This window comes from Oncorhynchus gorbuscha, linkage group LG02, assembly GCF_021184085.1.
Source record: "Oncorhynchus gorbuscha isolate QuinsamMale2020 ecotype Even-year linkage group LG02, OgorEven_v1.0, whole genome shotgun sequence".
Lineage (NCBI taxonomy): Eukaryota > Metazoa > Chordata > Actinopteri > Salmoniformes > Salmonidae > Oncorhynchus > Oncorhynchus gorbuscha.
Window position 1 is genome coordinate 2,856,799 of NC_060174.1, and position 16,354 is coordinate 2,873,152.

General features: G+C 46.1%; 1 protein-coding gene across 7 annotated transcripts in view; it reads right to left on the reverse strand.

Moving 5' to 3' along the window:
- The window catches only part of tp63 (tumor protein p63), a 137,338-nt gene that overhangs the window by 52,164 nt on the left and 68,820 nt on the right, over positions 1–16,354 (reverse strand). For all 7 annotated transcript variants that reach the window (XM_046299655.1, XM_046299656.1, XM_046299654.1 and 4 more), the window contains one exon: positions 5,308–5,565. In XM_046299655.1, coding sequence (XP_046155611.1) covers positions 5,308–5,565 — 258 coding nt within the window. The remainder of the gene's footprint in view (positions 1–5,307; positions 5,566–16,354) is intronic.

The window sequence follows — 16,354 nt, forward strand, 5'->3', positions numbered from 1 at the left end:
ATTCCATGTGTAACTCTGTGTTGTTGTTTGTGTCGCACTGCTTTGCTTTATCTTGGCCAGGTCACAGTTGTAAATGAGAACTTGTTCTCAACTAGCCTACCTGGTTAAATAAAGGTGTTCTCAACTAGCCTACCTGGTTAAATAAAGGTGTTCTCAACTAGCCTACCTGGTTAAATAAAGGTGTTCTCAACTAGCCTACCTGGTTAAATAAAGGTGTTCTCAACTAGCCTACCTGGTTAAATAAAGGTGTTCTCAACTAGCCTACCTGGTTAAATAAAGGTGTTCTCAACTAGCCTACCTGGTTAAATAAAGGTGTTCTCAACTAGCCTACCTGGTTAAATAAAGGTGTTCTCAACTAGCCTACCTGGTTAAATAAAGGTGTTCTCAACTAGCCTACCCGGTTAAATAAAGGTGTTCTCAACTAGCCTACCCGGTTAAATAAAGGTGTTCTCAACTAGCCTACCCGGTTAAATAAAGGTGTTCTCAACTAGCCTACCCGGTTAAATAAAGGTGTTCTCAACTAGCCTACCTGGTTAAATAAAGGTGTTCTCAACTAGCCTACCTGGTTAAATAAAGGTGTTCTCAACTAGCCTACCTGGTTAAATAAAGGTGTTCTCAACTGGCCTACCTGGTTAAATAAAGGTGTTCTCAACTAGCCTACCTGGTTAAATAAAGGTGTTCTCAACTAGCCTACCTGGTTAAATAAAGGTGTTCTCAACTAGCCTACCTGGTTAAATAAAGGTGTTCTCAACTAGCCTACCTGGTTAAATAAAGGTGTTCTCAACTAGCCTACCTGGTTAAATAAAGGTGTTCTCAACTAGCCTACCTGGTTAAATAAAGGTGTTCTCAACTAAAAATACCTGGTTAAATAAAGGTGTTCTCAACTGTGAGCCTTTCTGGTTAAATAAAGGTGTTCTCAACTGTGAGTCTTTCTGGTTAAATAAAGGTGTTCTCAACTAGCCTACCTGGTTAAATAAAGAGTGTTCTCAACTAGTCTACCTGGTTAAATAAAGGTGTTCTCAACTGTGAGTCTTTCTGGTTAAATAAAGGTGTTCTCAACTAGCCTACCTGGTTAAATAAAGGTGTTCTCAACTGGCTACCTGGTTAAATAAAGGTGTTCTCAACTAGCCTACCTGGTTAAATAAAGGTGAAATAAATAAATAAAAATACTTTGTAGAAGCATCTTCGGCAGTGATTACAGCTGTGAGTCTTTCTGGGTGAGTCTCTAAGAGTGATTACAGCTGTGAGTCTTTCTGGGTGAGTCTAAGAGTGATTACAGCTGTGAGTCTTTCTGGGTGAGTCTCTAAGAGTGATTACAGCTGTGAGTCTTTCTGGGTGAGTCTCTAAGAGTGATTACAGCTATGAGTCTTTCTGGGTGAGTCTCTAAGAGTGATTACAGCTGTGAGTCTTTCTGGGTGAGTCTCTAAGAGTGATTACAGCTGTGAGTCTTTCTGGGTGAGTCTCTAAGAGTGATTACAGCTGTGAGTCTTTCTGGGTGAGTCTCTAAGAGTGATTACAGCTGTGAGTCTTTCTGGGTGAGTCTCTAAGAGTGATTACAGCTGTGAGGCTTTCTGGGTGAGTCTCTAAGAGTGATTACAGCTGTGAGTCTTTCTGGGTCAGTCTCTAAGAGTGATTAAAGCTGTGAGTCTTTCTGGGTGAGTCTCTAAGATCTGTGAGTCTTTCTGGGTGAGTCTCTAAGATCTGTGAGTCTTTCTGGGTGAGTCTCTAAGATCTGTGAGTCTTTCTGGGTGAGTCTCTAAGAGTGATTACAGCTGTGAATCTTTCTGGGTGAGTCTAAGAGCTGTGGGTCTTTCTGGGTAAGTCTAAGAGCTGTGGGTCTTTCTGGGTGAGTCTCTAAGAGCTGTGAGTCTTTCTGGGTGAGTCTCTAAGAGCTGTGGGTCTTTCTGGGTAAGTCTCTAAGAGCTGTGGGTCTTTCTGGGTGAGTCTCTAAGAGCTGTGGGTCTTTCTGGGTGAGTCTCTAAGAGCTGTGAGTCTTTCTGGGTAAATCTCTAAGAGCTGTGAGTCTTTCTGGGTGAGTCTCTAAGAGCTGTGAGTCTTTCTGGGTGAGTCACTAAGATCTTTCTACACCTGGATTGTGCAACCTTTGCCCATTATTCTTTTCAACTTTTCTCTTCAAGCTCTGTCAAATTTGTTTGTTGATCATTGCCAGACAACCATAGATCTTCAAGTAGATTTAAGAGAAAACAGTAAAGCTGCCACTCAGAAACATTCACAGTCTTCTTGGTAAACAACTCCAGTGTAGATTTGGTCTTGTGATTTAGGTTATTGTCCTGTTGAAAGGTGAATTCATCTCCCAGTGTCTGGTGGAAAGCAGACTGAACCAGGTTTTCCTCTAGGATTTTGACATAGCTCCATTCTGTTTATTTTTTAACCTGAAAAACTGCTGCACACTCAGTAATGTATTGGATTTGCCCCAAACATAACACATTGTATTCAGGACAAAAAGTTAATTCCTTTGCTACATTTGTTGCAGTATTACTTTAGTGCCTAAATTATACAATTTCTCTTCAGATCTGACCCAGACCCGTGACATTATTTAGAATTATGGATCCGGAGCTGCTCGGCTTCCACATCGGGTCTCAAGTTTTCCATTCAGGTAGTCCTTCTGTAGCTCAGTTGGTAGAGCATGGCGCTTGTAACGCCAGGGTAGTGGGTTCGATTCCCGGGACCACCCATATGTAGAATGTATGCACACATGACTGTAAGTCGCTTTGGATAAAAGCGTCTGCTAAATGGCATATATTATTATATATATTATTATTATATTAGGTACATGTGAAGAAATCAAATAAATTCAACAGATCTAATTGAATAGAACAGGTTGAATGAACCAAAACATCATTGTCATAAATCATTCCAAAATCAGTAAAAGTAAAAGTAAAACTAAAAGTAAGTAAAACTTCAGATGAACAACGACGTCGTACCACTTTTAATTATTATTATTACTTATTTTTTTACTGTGCATTGATTTCCATTATGCATCTTCCTGTTGTGTATGGAAGGTAGCCTAAGCATTATTATAAGCCAAAAGGTCATTGACTTAGTCATCCTCATAATTAGCTCAGACCAAAGCATCAGATAAATATTGGCATCATGTGTGACTTTATAATCCAGAGTAGTCTCACCCCCCCTCTTTCCCAGTTCTCCACACAGACGCATGTTCCTGTGCTGTAACGTTGAGAGACGAGAGAGAGACGAGAGACGAGAGAGAGACGAGAGATACAGAGAGAGACGAGAGAGAGATGAAAGAGACACGAAAGAGAGAGAGAGAGAGAAAGAGACAGAGAGAGACCAGAGAGAGACCAGAGAGAGAGAGAGAGAGAGAGAGAGAGAAAGAGACAGAGACCAGAGAGCGAGAGAGAAAGAGACAGAGACCAGAGAGAGAGAGAGAGACAGAGAGAGAGAGAGAGTGTTGGGTAAATGTCCCTGTCCCACAGGTGGCCCCTGTTCTCGCCAGTTGACTATAAGACATGACCTACCGTTGGTTGATATTTAGGCAAAAAGCCCACGGGTTTTTACAGCACTCCCTTCTCCCGTCTGACAAACAGGGGATTGATGGCTTAACTGAACCAGAACCCTTCCCTGTAGTACAGTGGTATAGTACCATGTAGAACTGGTTCAGCCACATAGTTTCCCATGAATATTCTGATTTCACAAGAGAGATCCAACACTTGAAGTAAACAGCCAATGTATAGGAGAGAGACAAATTGATCAACCCAATTATTATTTCCGATAATTATTAATACTGATGGTCGACCTCTCCACCTGCAGGCGAGTTATGGAGCAGGTCACCTGGTTGCCTGGTCGATTTTTACATAATGGTACATGGCATGACACGGCCTGGTCACGGAGCCAGTATGCATGGTCACGGAGCCAGTATGGTCACAGAGCCAGTATGCATGGTCACAGAGCCAGTATGCATGGTCACAGAGCCAGTATGGTCACAGAGCCAGTATGCATGGTCACAGAGCCAGTATGCATGGTCACAGAGCCAGTATGCATGGTCACAGAGCCAGTATGCATGGTCACAGAGCCAGTATGCATGGTCACAGAGCCAGTATGCATGGTCACAGAGCCAGTATGTATGGTCACAGAGCCAGTATGCATGGTCACAGAGCCAGTATGCATGGTCACAGAGCCAGTATGCATGGTCACAGAGCCAGTATGCATGGTCACAGAGCCAGTATGCATGGTCACAGAGCCAGTATGCATGGTCACAGAGCCAGTATGCATGGTCACAGAGCCAGTATGCATGGTCACAGAGCCAGTATGCATGGTCACAATGACAGAGCACTGTAGAGAAGAGCCGTAGAGTAGAAATATTTTGTATTTTTGGGGTATCCACTTCATATTGAGAGAATAGTAGAATACACAAGGTTCAATTTGTAAATGTTTCTCTTGTTATGTCAGTCACCGGATTAGCCCATGTCAGCAAAACATTTTTTTACATTGGTAAATGAGTCTAGTCAGATCTGAGCTTGTAGTAATCGAGGTCGAATTACCGACCTGGGAGCCCCCATTGATTTTCTTAGTCACTCCGATATCATATTAAAAAATCTTTCTCCTCCCTATGGCAAAATGTGTAGAATTGCATGAAATGAGTTGTAAAACAGCAAAATATTCTCTCTGCCCCATGGCAAAATGTGTAGAATTGCAGGGAATGAGTTGTAAAACGGCAAAATATTCTCTCTGCCCCATGGCAAAATGTGTAGAATTGCAGGGAATGAGTTGTAAAACGGCAAAATATTCTCTCTGCCCCATGGCAAAATGTGTAGAATTGCAGGGAATGAACTCCACATTTATTTTTACTGTCAAGAGTGGGACCACTAAAACGTTTTGCTCACAAGGTTGGGATGGGTCCATGATAGAACACATCAAACAATCAACCAATCAACCAATCAACCAATCAACCAATCAACCAATCAACCAATCAATTAATCAATCAACAATCAACCAATCAATCAACCAATCAACCAATCAACCAATCAACCAACCAACCAAACAATCATTCCTTAGACATCGCAGAATTCTACTTCCAACACAAATAATGGTGAATTAAAATCATGTTGAGTCACTTGACATCATTTTTGTAGACTTTCAATTGGATAATAAATGGAACGAATGCATTTCCAAACAGAACAGCTGTCATTGTTAGAGGTAATAGATACAATTGTGACTGGTGTTAATGGGAATCTGTAAAGTGTATTGAGACTCATTGTAAAAATGCACTTTACAATTAAGTAATCAACTTCAAAAAAAATCTATGGATTTGACATGAACTCTTACCGTCCAGGTGGCAGACTTGGCTGTGGAGGACTGCTGGAAGGAGACATCGAAGGTGTGTGTCCCGGCGTAGTCTGTGTTGGAGGGGATAGCCGGGGAGGGGGACATGGCGTCGAAGGTGGAGCTGGGCTGGGCATAGGGTGAAGGAGCGGACACGTTGTTCTGGACATGGTCGTTGTTGTAGGGACTGGTGGAGGTAGAGCCGCCATTTTGGATGTTTTGATCCATGCTGTTCAGCAGCCCCAGGTTGGTATACTGTGACTGGACAGACAGAGAGAATTTTAAATGACCAATTGTACACCACGGTCCAATGGGGAAAAAAATCCCACTTCCACTTTATCCCAAATCACGCCAAAATTCACACAGAGGTTGGACAGGTTGGAACAGAGGCCAGCCATGTTACGGTGGTCATGGAGCAGTTTTTAGGGGTTAAGGGCCTCAGAGCCTTGCTCAAGGGGTCAGGTTGTTGCACTGTGATTAGAGAGAGGTGAGAAGATGGGGGGGGGGACGACGACACCAAACACAGGAATGTCTCCTAGAAATCACTCGTAACAGGAGAATGTTACAGCGTTTCAGTCTAGAGCTCACAGATCAGTCTGAAACTCAATTTCCACAAATTACAGATTTATTTTTATTTTTTTTAATGAATGTTTGAAGACAGATTACCCTTGGTTTATTGTCAGCTGGTTAAATGAAAATGGTGGATCTGAACAAAGTGACAGAGTGGCTGAGGCACTGAACTAGCTATGAGGAGAGGTTTGATAAAACACTGCTATAAGGCATGACATGTAACTTGTATTGGCTGACAGGGGCTAACAATGGCCAAACTCCTGGCCTTGTGTAAGATATGGTGGTGAGAAGAGCCCTTTACATTTAAAAAAAAATCACACACAAAAAAAAACACGTTAAATTCGTATTTTCACATGTTGAGCTTAAATTTCACATGTATTAAAATGTAAAGTTCACATGTTAACACCATCTTGTCACCTCATGTGAATTTCAATTGCACGTGTAAAATGTGCCATTTCACGTGTTAAAAACGTTCACGTGAAAATCCGGTATGTAGTTTCACATGTGGAATTGCAAGTTCACATGTAAAAAAACAAAAATCACATGTAAAAAAAAAAAGAAATCACATTGATGAGATCTGAATTTGACATGTGGTAGTGAAATAGTGTTGTTCTCCTCACATGTGAAAAGGTGTTAGCATGTTGCAGTAGCAATGTGTCCCCATGTGGAATTGCTAATTCTGTAAAAAGGTAACTTAGCCTGAAAATAATCATTAAAGTGTGGTAAAAAAATAATGATGTCTTATTTTGGAGTTTTACCGCCTCTCGTCTTCATACTCGGTGACCGTTAGAAGAAGTGAAAAACACTGAGCAGTTAGCGCTCCAGTTAGCGCTCCAGTTAGCGCTCCAGTTAGCACTCCAAGTTAGCGCTCCAAGTTAGCGCTCCAGTTAGCGCTCCAAGTTAGCGCTCCAAGTTAGCGCTCCAAGTTAGCGCTCCAAGTTTGCGCTCCATTAGTCTCCTCATTTATCCTGTTAATTTTAATCCGTTAACAATCGTAAAGCTTCATTTGAGTAAATTATTCATTTCGGATGAATCATAGCAAATCGTGCACTCAACGTGATTAAAATGTTTTAAATCGTTTGACAGCTAAAGTTGACATTGAAGTGTAAAAGAAAGAAAGCACACGTAAAAGTGTAGCGGAGTCGGGGATGGTTGCGCACGGTCACGTGATGAGCTAGCCCCACATGTGACTTAAACATGTGTGTTGGCCCTCTTGGCTGAACGGCCAGGTAGCCCCACATGTGATTTAAACATGTGTGTTGGCCCTCTTGGCTGAACGGCCAGGTAGCCCCACATGTGACTTAAACATGTGTGTTGGCCCTCTTGGCTGACCGGCCAGGTAGCCCCACATGTGATTTAAACATGTGTGTTGGCCCTCTTGGCTGACCGGCCAGGTAGCCCCACATGTGACTTAAACATGTGTGTTGGCCCTCTTGGCTGAACGGCCAGGAAGCCCCACATGTGATTTAAACATGTGTGTTGGCCCTCTTGGCTGACCGGCCAGGTAGCCCCACATGTGACTTAAACATGTGTGTTGGCCCTCTTGGCTGAACGGCCAGGAAGCCCCACATGTGATTTAAACATGTGTGTTGGCCCTCTTGGCTGAACGGCCAGGTAGCCCCACATGTGACTTAAACATGTGTGTTGGCCCTCTTGGCTGACCGGCCAGGTAGCCCCACATGTGATTTAAACATGTGTGTTGGCCCTCTTGGCTGACCGGCCAGGTAGCCCCATGTGATTTAAACATGTGTGTTGGCCCTCTTGGCTGAACGGCCAGGAAGCCCCACATGTGATTTAAACATGTGTGTTGGCCCTCTTGGCTGACCGGCCAGGTAGCCCCACATGTGACTTAAACATGTATGTTGGCCCTCTTGGCTGAACGGCCAGGAAGCCCCACATGTGATTTAAACATGTGTGTTGGCCCTCTTGGCTGAACGGCCAGGAAGCCCCACATGTGATTTAAACATGTGTGTTGGCCCTCTTGGCTGAACGGCCAGGAAGCCCCACATGTGATTTAAACATGTGTGTTGGCCCTCTTGGCTGAACGGCCAGGAAGCCCCACATGTGACTTAAACATGTGTGTTGGCCCTCTTGGCTGAACGGCCAGGAAGCCCCACATGTGACTTAAACATGTGTGTTGGCCCTCTTGGCTGAACGGCCAGGTAGCCCCACATGTGACTTAAACATGTGTGTTGGCCCTCTTGGCTGAACGGCCAGGAAGCCCCACATGTTACTTAAACATGTGTGTTGGCCCTCTTGGCTGAACGGCCAGGAAGCCCCACATGTGACTTAAACATGTGTGTTGGCCCTCTTGGCTGAACGGCCAGGTAGCCCCACATGTGATTTAAACATGTGTGTTGGCCCTCTTGGCTGAACGGCCAGGTAGCCCCACATGTGACTTAAACATGTGTGTTGGCCCTCTTGGCTGACCGGCCAGGTAGCCCCACATGTGATTTAAACATGTGTGTTGGCCCTCTTGGCTGAACGGCCAGGTAGCCCCACATGTGATTTAAACATGTGTGTTGGCCCTCTTGGCTGAATGGCCAGGTAGCCCCACATGTGACTTAAACATGTGTGTTGGCCCTCTTGGCTGAACGGCCAGCTAGCCCCACATGTGATTTAAACGTGTGTTGGCCCTCTTGGCTGAACGGCTAGGAAGCCCCACATGTGATTTAAACATGTGTGTTGGCCCTCTTGGCTGAACGGCCAGCTAGCCCCACATGTGATTTAAACAAACCTCTTGGCTGAACGGCCAGGTAGCCCCACATGTGACTTAAACAAACCTCTTGGCTGAACGGCCAGACAATCCTGCCAGCTACAAAAGCGTGAAATTTATATCACATGAGAAATGTTGGGAAACCACATGTGAAACAGAAGTGTCTGTCTCTTTTCGCCCCACATGCCATTTTAAACATGATTTGTTAATGGCATAAAAGTCATGTGAAACTGCCCATAAATAAGAATTTCTCTGTTAGCCTGCTTTTCTTTTTACGAAGCACGTGAGAAATAAAATGTGTGAAAACCAAGTGTCTGAGATATATATATATATATTTTTTAACCTGAAATTTGTTATGTGATTTTTTTTCACACGTGTTTGTAAAACATGTGTTTTTTGTTGTTGTGAGGGAGTCCTCCGCTGAGGGAGAAATACCGGTTTTCTTTCTGTAGGTCAACAGTATCTGGAAGAAGCCAAGATTATAATCTTCAAGCGTGTTTACTGAATGTTCTTATTGTTTCTTATCAGTAATATGAGCAATATTTATGGACTCGTATGTCAGCTGAGACATACTGTATAGTCTACAAACCTTTTTCAGCTCGAGAACAAAAATTAGAAATGTACCATCCTCCTGTGACCCCGATCCCATAGTTTAAGAAACCCTGCTGTAGAAACACTGAAGCCGATGATGAAATTATTTAAAAATAGTTATGTTAAAAAAAGGTCAAAACCAACGTCTTTCAGCCCATAACCTTCATCAGGGGTTTTACCTTCCCTGTAAAAAGGTCATAAATAATGAATACTTATATTCTGTAGATTAGAAACATAGTGTCTCCATCAACATGTCCAATAAACAGAAAGTAACCAGTTCCTGGTTAATTAAGCATCGTTTCCATTCTGGTAGACCCTCCATGTCAACCGACGAAACCCCCCCCGCACATTCTGGTAGACCCTCCATGTCAACCGACTAACCCCCCCCCCCCCCGCACATTCTGGTAGACCCTCCATGTCAACCGACCTGTTGTACTCAGCATTTAACTGTAAGGTTTACTACACCTGTTGTATTCAGCATTTCACTGTGAGGTCTACTACACCTGTTGTATTCAGCATTTCACTGTGAGGTCTACTACACCTGTTGTATTCAGCATTTCACTGTGAGGTCTACTACACCTGTTGTATTCAGCATTTCACTGTAAGGTTTACTACACCTGTTGTATTCAGCATTTCACTGTGAGGTCTACTACACCTGTTGTATTCAGCATTTCCACTGTAAGGTCTACTACACCTGTTGTATTCAGCATTTCACTGTGAGGTCTACTACACCTGTTGTATTCAGCATTTCACTGTGAGGTCTACTACACCTGTTCTATTCAGCATTTCACTGTGAGGTCTACTACACCTGTTGTACTCAGCATTTCACTGTGAGGTCTACTACACCTGTTGTATTTGACACGTGACAAAATCTGATTTGATCAGCCTCCTCAGATCAATGGCTCCTTCCCAATAATTTAGTTGAACAAGTCACTGTACTGGAGAAACAGCTCCCCAGCTAGCTGAGGTGAGATTTCCCTACCTATTCTACAGTCTGCTTGTTGATCAGACTCCGATCTGTTTTGTTACCGGTATTTGAAGTCTATTATTATGGTTTGTTAAATTTAGATTTAGAGACTTTCCATACACAGCACAAGTAAACAGTTAACTGTAGCTACTACTGTATAAGAGAGCCAACATCTAGAGACTGAGGGGACAGGGTTCACACAGCCGGAGTAGCTTGACAATCAAAATGGCCACCTGTTGAGAGGAGGGAGAATGTTCCCTGGACCTCAGCCAGCTTCCTTCCTTTCCTCCCCGTTCTGCTCCACGTCTCCTTCCCCCTTCTGCCTCCCCCCCTTCGATCTACCCCCTCCCTCCTTGCCTCCCTCCTCCCAGCTCTATCCACTCTGCGCCACGTCTCCCTCCTTCCCCCTGTCTCCCCCCCCTGCCTCTTCCCCCCTCCCTCCTTCCCTCTCCCTCCCTCCCTCCTCCCAGCTCTATCCACCCTGCGCCACGTCTCCCTCCTTCCTTGCCCCCTTCTGTCTCCCCCTCCCTGCCTCTCCCCCTCCCTCCTTCCCTCTACCTCCCTCCTTCCAGCTCTACCCACTCTGCTCCTCCATTCCACTCCATTTATAAACTGCACATTCCAGTCCGAGGTGTCTCTTTAGACACCCATTAATCTCTGCAGGACAGACAGGCAGTCAAGGGCCCCTTGTTTATTTCAGGCTGCACGGTCCCCTGTCCCACACAGCTGTCCAGCACACGCCCTCCCACTCACATCACCAGGTGCTGCTTGCTGTGTGCCAGGTGACAAACACACACAAACACACACACACACACACACACACACACACACACACACACACACACACACACACACACACACACACACACACACACACACACACACACACACACACACACACACACACACACACACACACACACACACACACACACACACACACACACAAACAGCCCCAGGGGAAGTCATCCCAGCCAACCTCAACCTAACACAGAAACAGCCCCAGGGGAAGTCATCCCAGCCAACCTCAACCTAACACAGAAACAGCACCAGGGGAAGTCATCCCAGCCAACCTCAACCTAACACAGAAACAGCACCAGGGGAAGTCATCCCAGCCAACCTCAACCTAACACAGAAACAGCCCCAGGGGAAGTCATCCCAGCCAACCTCAACCTAACACAGAAACAGTCCCAGGGGAGATGCTTTAGGATTTGGGCCTGTGTTCCACCAGTCCGCTCAACCCCCTGGAAACAATGCCACTGGGTCTCTGAAGAGCCTGTCTAGTGGAACAATGTCCCGGGTTAGACCGGGCAGGTGTCAGGAGACAAGTGTATTGTGAAGGGAACACACACACATCCGGGAAGATATCTCCGTACTGGAGAAAGCATACCCTCCATCCAACATACAGTAGGAGGTTTTCTCACGCCTTCACAGTGATACACACACCTTCACAGTGATACACACACCTTCACAGCGATATACACGCCTTCACAGTGATACACACGCCTTCACAGCGATACACACGCCTTCACAGCGATACACACGCCTTCACAGCGATACACACGCCTTCACAGCGATACACACGCCTTCACAGCGATACACACTCCTTCACAGCGATACACACGCCTTCACAGCGATACACACGCCTTCACAGCGATACACACGCCTTCACAGCGATACACGCGCCTTCACAGCGATATACACGCCTTCACAGTGATATACACGCCTTCACAGCGATACACACGCCTTCACAGCGATACACACGCCTTCACAGCGATACACACGCCTTCACAGCGATACACACGCCTTCACAGCGATACACACGCCTTCACAGCGATACACACGCCTTCATAGCGATACACACTCCTTCACAGTGATACACACACCTTCACAGTGATACATTGACCAAGGTCCAAGTAGTGCACTATATAAAGGAATGAGGTGCCCATAGGACTGGCCAAAGTAGTAGACCATTTAGAGAATAGAGTGCCATTTGTGATTCATTCTGGGTGAACGCAAGCCTGGTTAGGATCAGATCACTAGGCTAGATTAGCCTCATGCTAAAGGTTAGCCTGGTTAGGATCAGATCACTAGGCTAGATTAGCCTCAGGCTAAAGGTTAGCCTGGTTAGGATCAGATCACTAGGCTAGATTAGCCTCAGGCTAAAGGTTAGCCTGGTTAGGATCAGATCACTTGGCTAGATTAGCCTCATGCTAAAGGTTAGCCTGGTTAGGATCAGATCACTTGGCTAGATTAGCCTCAGGCTAAAGGTTAGCCTGGTTAGGATCAGATCACTTGGCTAGATTAGCCTCATGCTAAAGGTTAGCCTGGTTAGGATCAGATCACTTGGCTAGATTAGCCTCATGCTAAAGGTTAGCCTGGTTAGGATCAGATCACTTGGCTAGATTAGCCTCATGCTAAAGGTTAGCCTGGTTAGGATCAGATCACTTGGCTAGATTAGCCTCATGCTAAAGGTTAGCCTGGTTAGGATCAGATCACTTGGCTAGATTAGCCTCATGCTAAAGGTTAGCCTGGTTAGGATCAGATCACTTGGCTAGATTAGCCTCAGGCTAAAGGTTAGCCTGGTTAGGATCAGATCACTTGGCTAGATTAGCCTCATGCTAAAGGTTAGCCTGGTTAGGATCAGATCACTTGGCTAGATTAGCCTCATGCTAAAGGTTAGCCTGGTTAGGATCAGATCACTTGGCTAGATTAGCCTCATGCTAAAGGTTAGCCTGGTTAGGATCAGATCACTAGGCTAGATTAGCCTCATGCTAAAGGTTAGCCTGGTTAGGATCAGATCACTTGGCTAGATTAGCCTCATGCTAAAGGTTAGCCTGGTTAGGATCAGATCACTGGCTAGATTAGCCTCATGCTAAAGGTTAGCCTGGTTAGGATCAGATCACTTGGCTAGATTAGCCTCATGCTAAAGGTTAGCCTGGTTAGGATCAGATCACTTGGCTAGATTAGCCTCATGCTAAAGGTTAGCCGATACGTGTTAAGAGAAGAGATGGAACGAGGATCCAGGGTTCTCTTTGCAAGTCTACGGGCCAAATGTCCCCTCCCCGTCCGAAAGACACTAAACCCCTGAGAAACCGTGATCTGTCCGAACCAATGGAACTAATGCTGCTCATTATCTCACACATCCCATTGTATCAGGACAGCTCTACGCTACCATTTATGTTAACATAGTCTGTCCACTAGAGACTTTGTGTGTGTGTGTGTGTGTGTGTGTGTGTGTGTGTGTGTGTGTGTGTGTGTGTGTGTGTGTGTGTGTGTGTGTGTGTGTGTGTGTGTGTGTGTGTGTGTGTGTGTGTGTGTGTGTGGTTTGTGTGTGTTTTGTGTGTGGTGTGTGTGTGTGGTGTGTGTGTGTGATGTGTGTGTGTGTGTGTGTGTGTGTGTGGTGTGTGTGTGTGTTTAAATGAAAAGCCTGATGCCAGAGACCAGACATCAACACCATCCAGGTGGAGAGTTGACAGGAGGTGGATGAGATGCCATGATGAGATGAGAGGTTCCACTTCCTACCAGGACTATGGCCTAAGAGGTTCCACTTCATACCAGGACTATGGCCTAAGAGGTTCCACTTCCTACCAGGACTATGGCCTAAGAGGTTCCACTTCCTACCAGGACTATGGCCTAAGAGGTTCCACTTCCTAAAATAAATAAAAATAATATATGCCATTTAGCAGACGCTTTTATCCAAAGCGACTTACAGTCATGTGTGCATACATTCTACATATGGGTGGTCCCGGGAATCGAACCCACTACCCTGGCGTTACAAGCGCCATGCTCTACCAACTGAGCTACAGAGGACTCCCTACCAGGACTATGGCCTAAGAGGTTCCACTTCATACCAGGACTATGGCCAAAGAGGTCCCACTTCCTACCAGGACTATGGCCTAAGAGGTTCCACTTCCTACCAGGACTATGGCCTGAGTGGTTCCACTTCCTACCAGGACTATGGCCTAAGAGGTTATAGTTCCTACCAGGACTATGGCCTAAGAGGTTCCACTTCCTACCAGGACTATGGCCTAAGAGGTTACACCTTTTATTCCATTCCAGGAAAGAATGAAAACATCATGGATGAAAAATGAACAGATTAGGAAGTAAATAATGAAGACTTACATGGGAAGACAAATGGAAATATGGATTCCAATTTGAAACAAGGGAACCACCGAAAGTCAGCTTGAATGTTTAACTGAGTGGAAGTGGAGGCTATCAACCCTTAAGAAGAGAGATATTCAGGCCCCTTCTCTTCCCTTTACAATCAGGTCTGATTCCACTGTAATACAGCAGTCATTTAAATCACCCTTCCGTTTACAGCCCTGCTCCTCCTAGCCATCTGAGGCCGGAGGTCAGGCAGAAACACAATGCACGCCTCCTAGCCCTCTGAGGCCCAGCCCCTGGGGGCGGAGGTCAGGCAGAAACACAATGCACGCCTCCTAGCCCTCTGAGGCCCAGCCCCTGGGGGCGGAGGTCAGGCAGAAACACAATGCACGCCTCCTAGCCCTCTGAGGCCCAGCCCCTGGGGTCGGAGGTCAGGCAGAAACACAATGCACGCCTCCTAGCCATCTGAGGCCCAGCCCCTGGGGGCGGAGGTCAGGCAGAAACACAATGCACGCCTCCTAGCCCTCTGAGGCCCAGCCCCTGGGGGCGGAGGTCAGGCAGAAACACAATGCACGCCTCCTAGCCCTCTGAGGCCCAGCCCCTGGGGGCGGAGGTCAGGCAGAAACACAATGCACGCCTCCTAGCCCTCTGAGGCCCAGCCCCTGGGGGCGGAGGTCAGGCAGAAACACAATGCACGCACCCTAGCCCTCTGAGGCTCAGCCCCTGGGGTCGGAGGTCAGGCAGAAACACAATGCACGCACCCTAGCCCTCTGAGGCCCAGCCCCTGGGGTCGGAGGTCAGGCAGAAACACAATGCACGCACCCTAGCCCTCTGAGGCCCAGCCCCTGGGGTCGGAGGTCAGGCAGAAACACAATGCACGCACCCTAGCCCTCTGAGGCCCAGCCCCTGGGGTCGGAGGTCAGGCAGAAACACAATGCACGCCTCCTAGCCCTCTGAGGCCCAGCCCCTAGGGGCGGAGGTCAGGCAGAAACACAATGCACGCCTCCTAGCCCTCTGAGGCCCAGCCCCTGGGGGCGGAGGTCAGGCAGAAACACAATGCACGCACCCTAGCCCTCTGAGGCCCAGCCCCTGGGGTCGGAGGTCAGGCAGAAACACAATGCACGCACCCTTCTATAGTCAACTCCTTTTGGCCATCAGTGCACTATATTACACCCTACATAGGGAATAAGAGTGACATTTGGGACGCAACCACACTAAATCAAAAAAGGCCTTGATGTCCTCAAAAGCTTTTAATAAAGCTGGTGAAAAAGTTGCTGCTCAAATGGAAAGCAGTCTGTTCTGTTCCAGGTCTCTTGAGTTTTTCTTTCTGCAGATTCTGGAGTCAACATTTCAGAATCTAAGCACCGGTGGGAAAACTAGATAAATTCCAAATGGTACCCTATTCCCTATGTAGTGCACTACTTTAGACCTTATTCCCTATGTAGTGCACTACTTTAGACCCTATTCCCTATGTAGTGCACTACTTTAGACCCTATTCCCCATGTAGTGCACTACTTTAGACCAGAGCCCTATTCCCTATGTAGTGCACTACTTTAGACCTTATTCCCTATGTAGTGCACTACTCTAGACCTTATTCCCTATGTAGTGCACTACTTTAGACCCTATTCCCAATGTAGTGCACTACTTTAGACCCTATTCCCTATGTAGTGCACTACTTTAGACCCTATTCCCTATGTAGTGCACTACTTTAGACCCTATTCCCCATGTAGTGCACTACTTTAGACCAGAGCCCTATTCCCTATGTAGTGCACTACTTTAGACCCTATTCCCTATGTAGTGCACTACTTTAGACCCTACTCCCTATGTAGTGCACTACTTTAGACCCTATTCCCTATGTAGTGCACTACTTTAGACCCTATTCCCTATGTAGTGCACTACTTTAGACCCTATTCCCCATATAGTGCACTACTTTAGACCAGAGCCCTATTCCCTATGTAGTGCACTACTTTAGACCCTATTCCCTATGTAGTGCACTACTTTAGACCCTATTCCCTATGTAGTGCACTACTTTAGACCCTATTCCCCATGTAGTGCACTACTTTAGACCAGAGCCCTATTCCCTATGTAGTGCACTACTT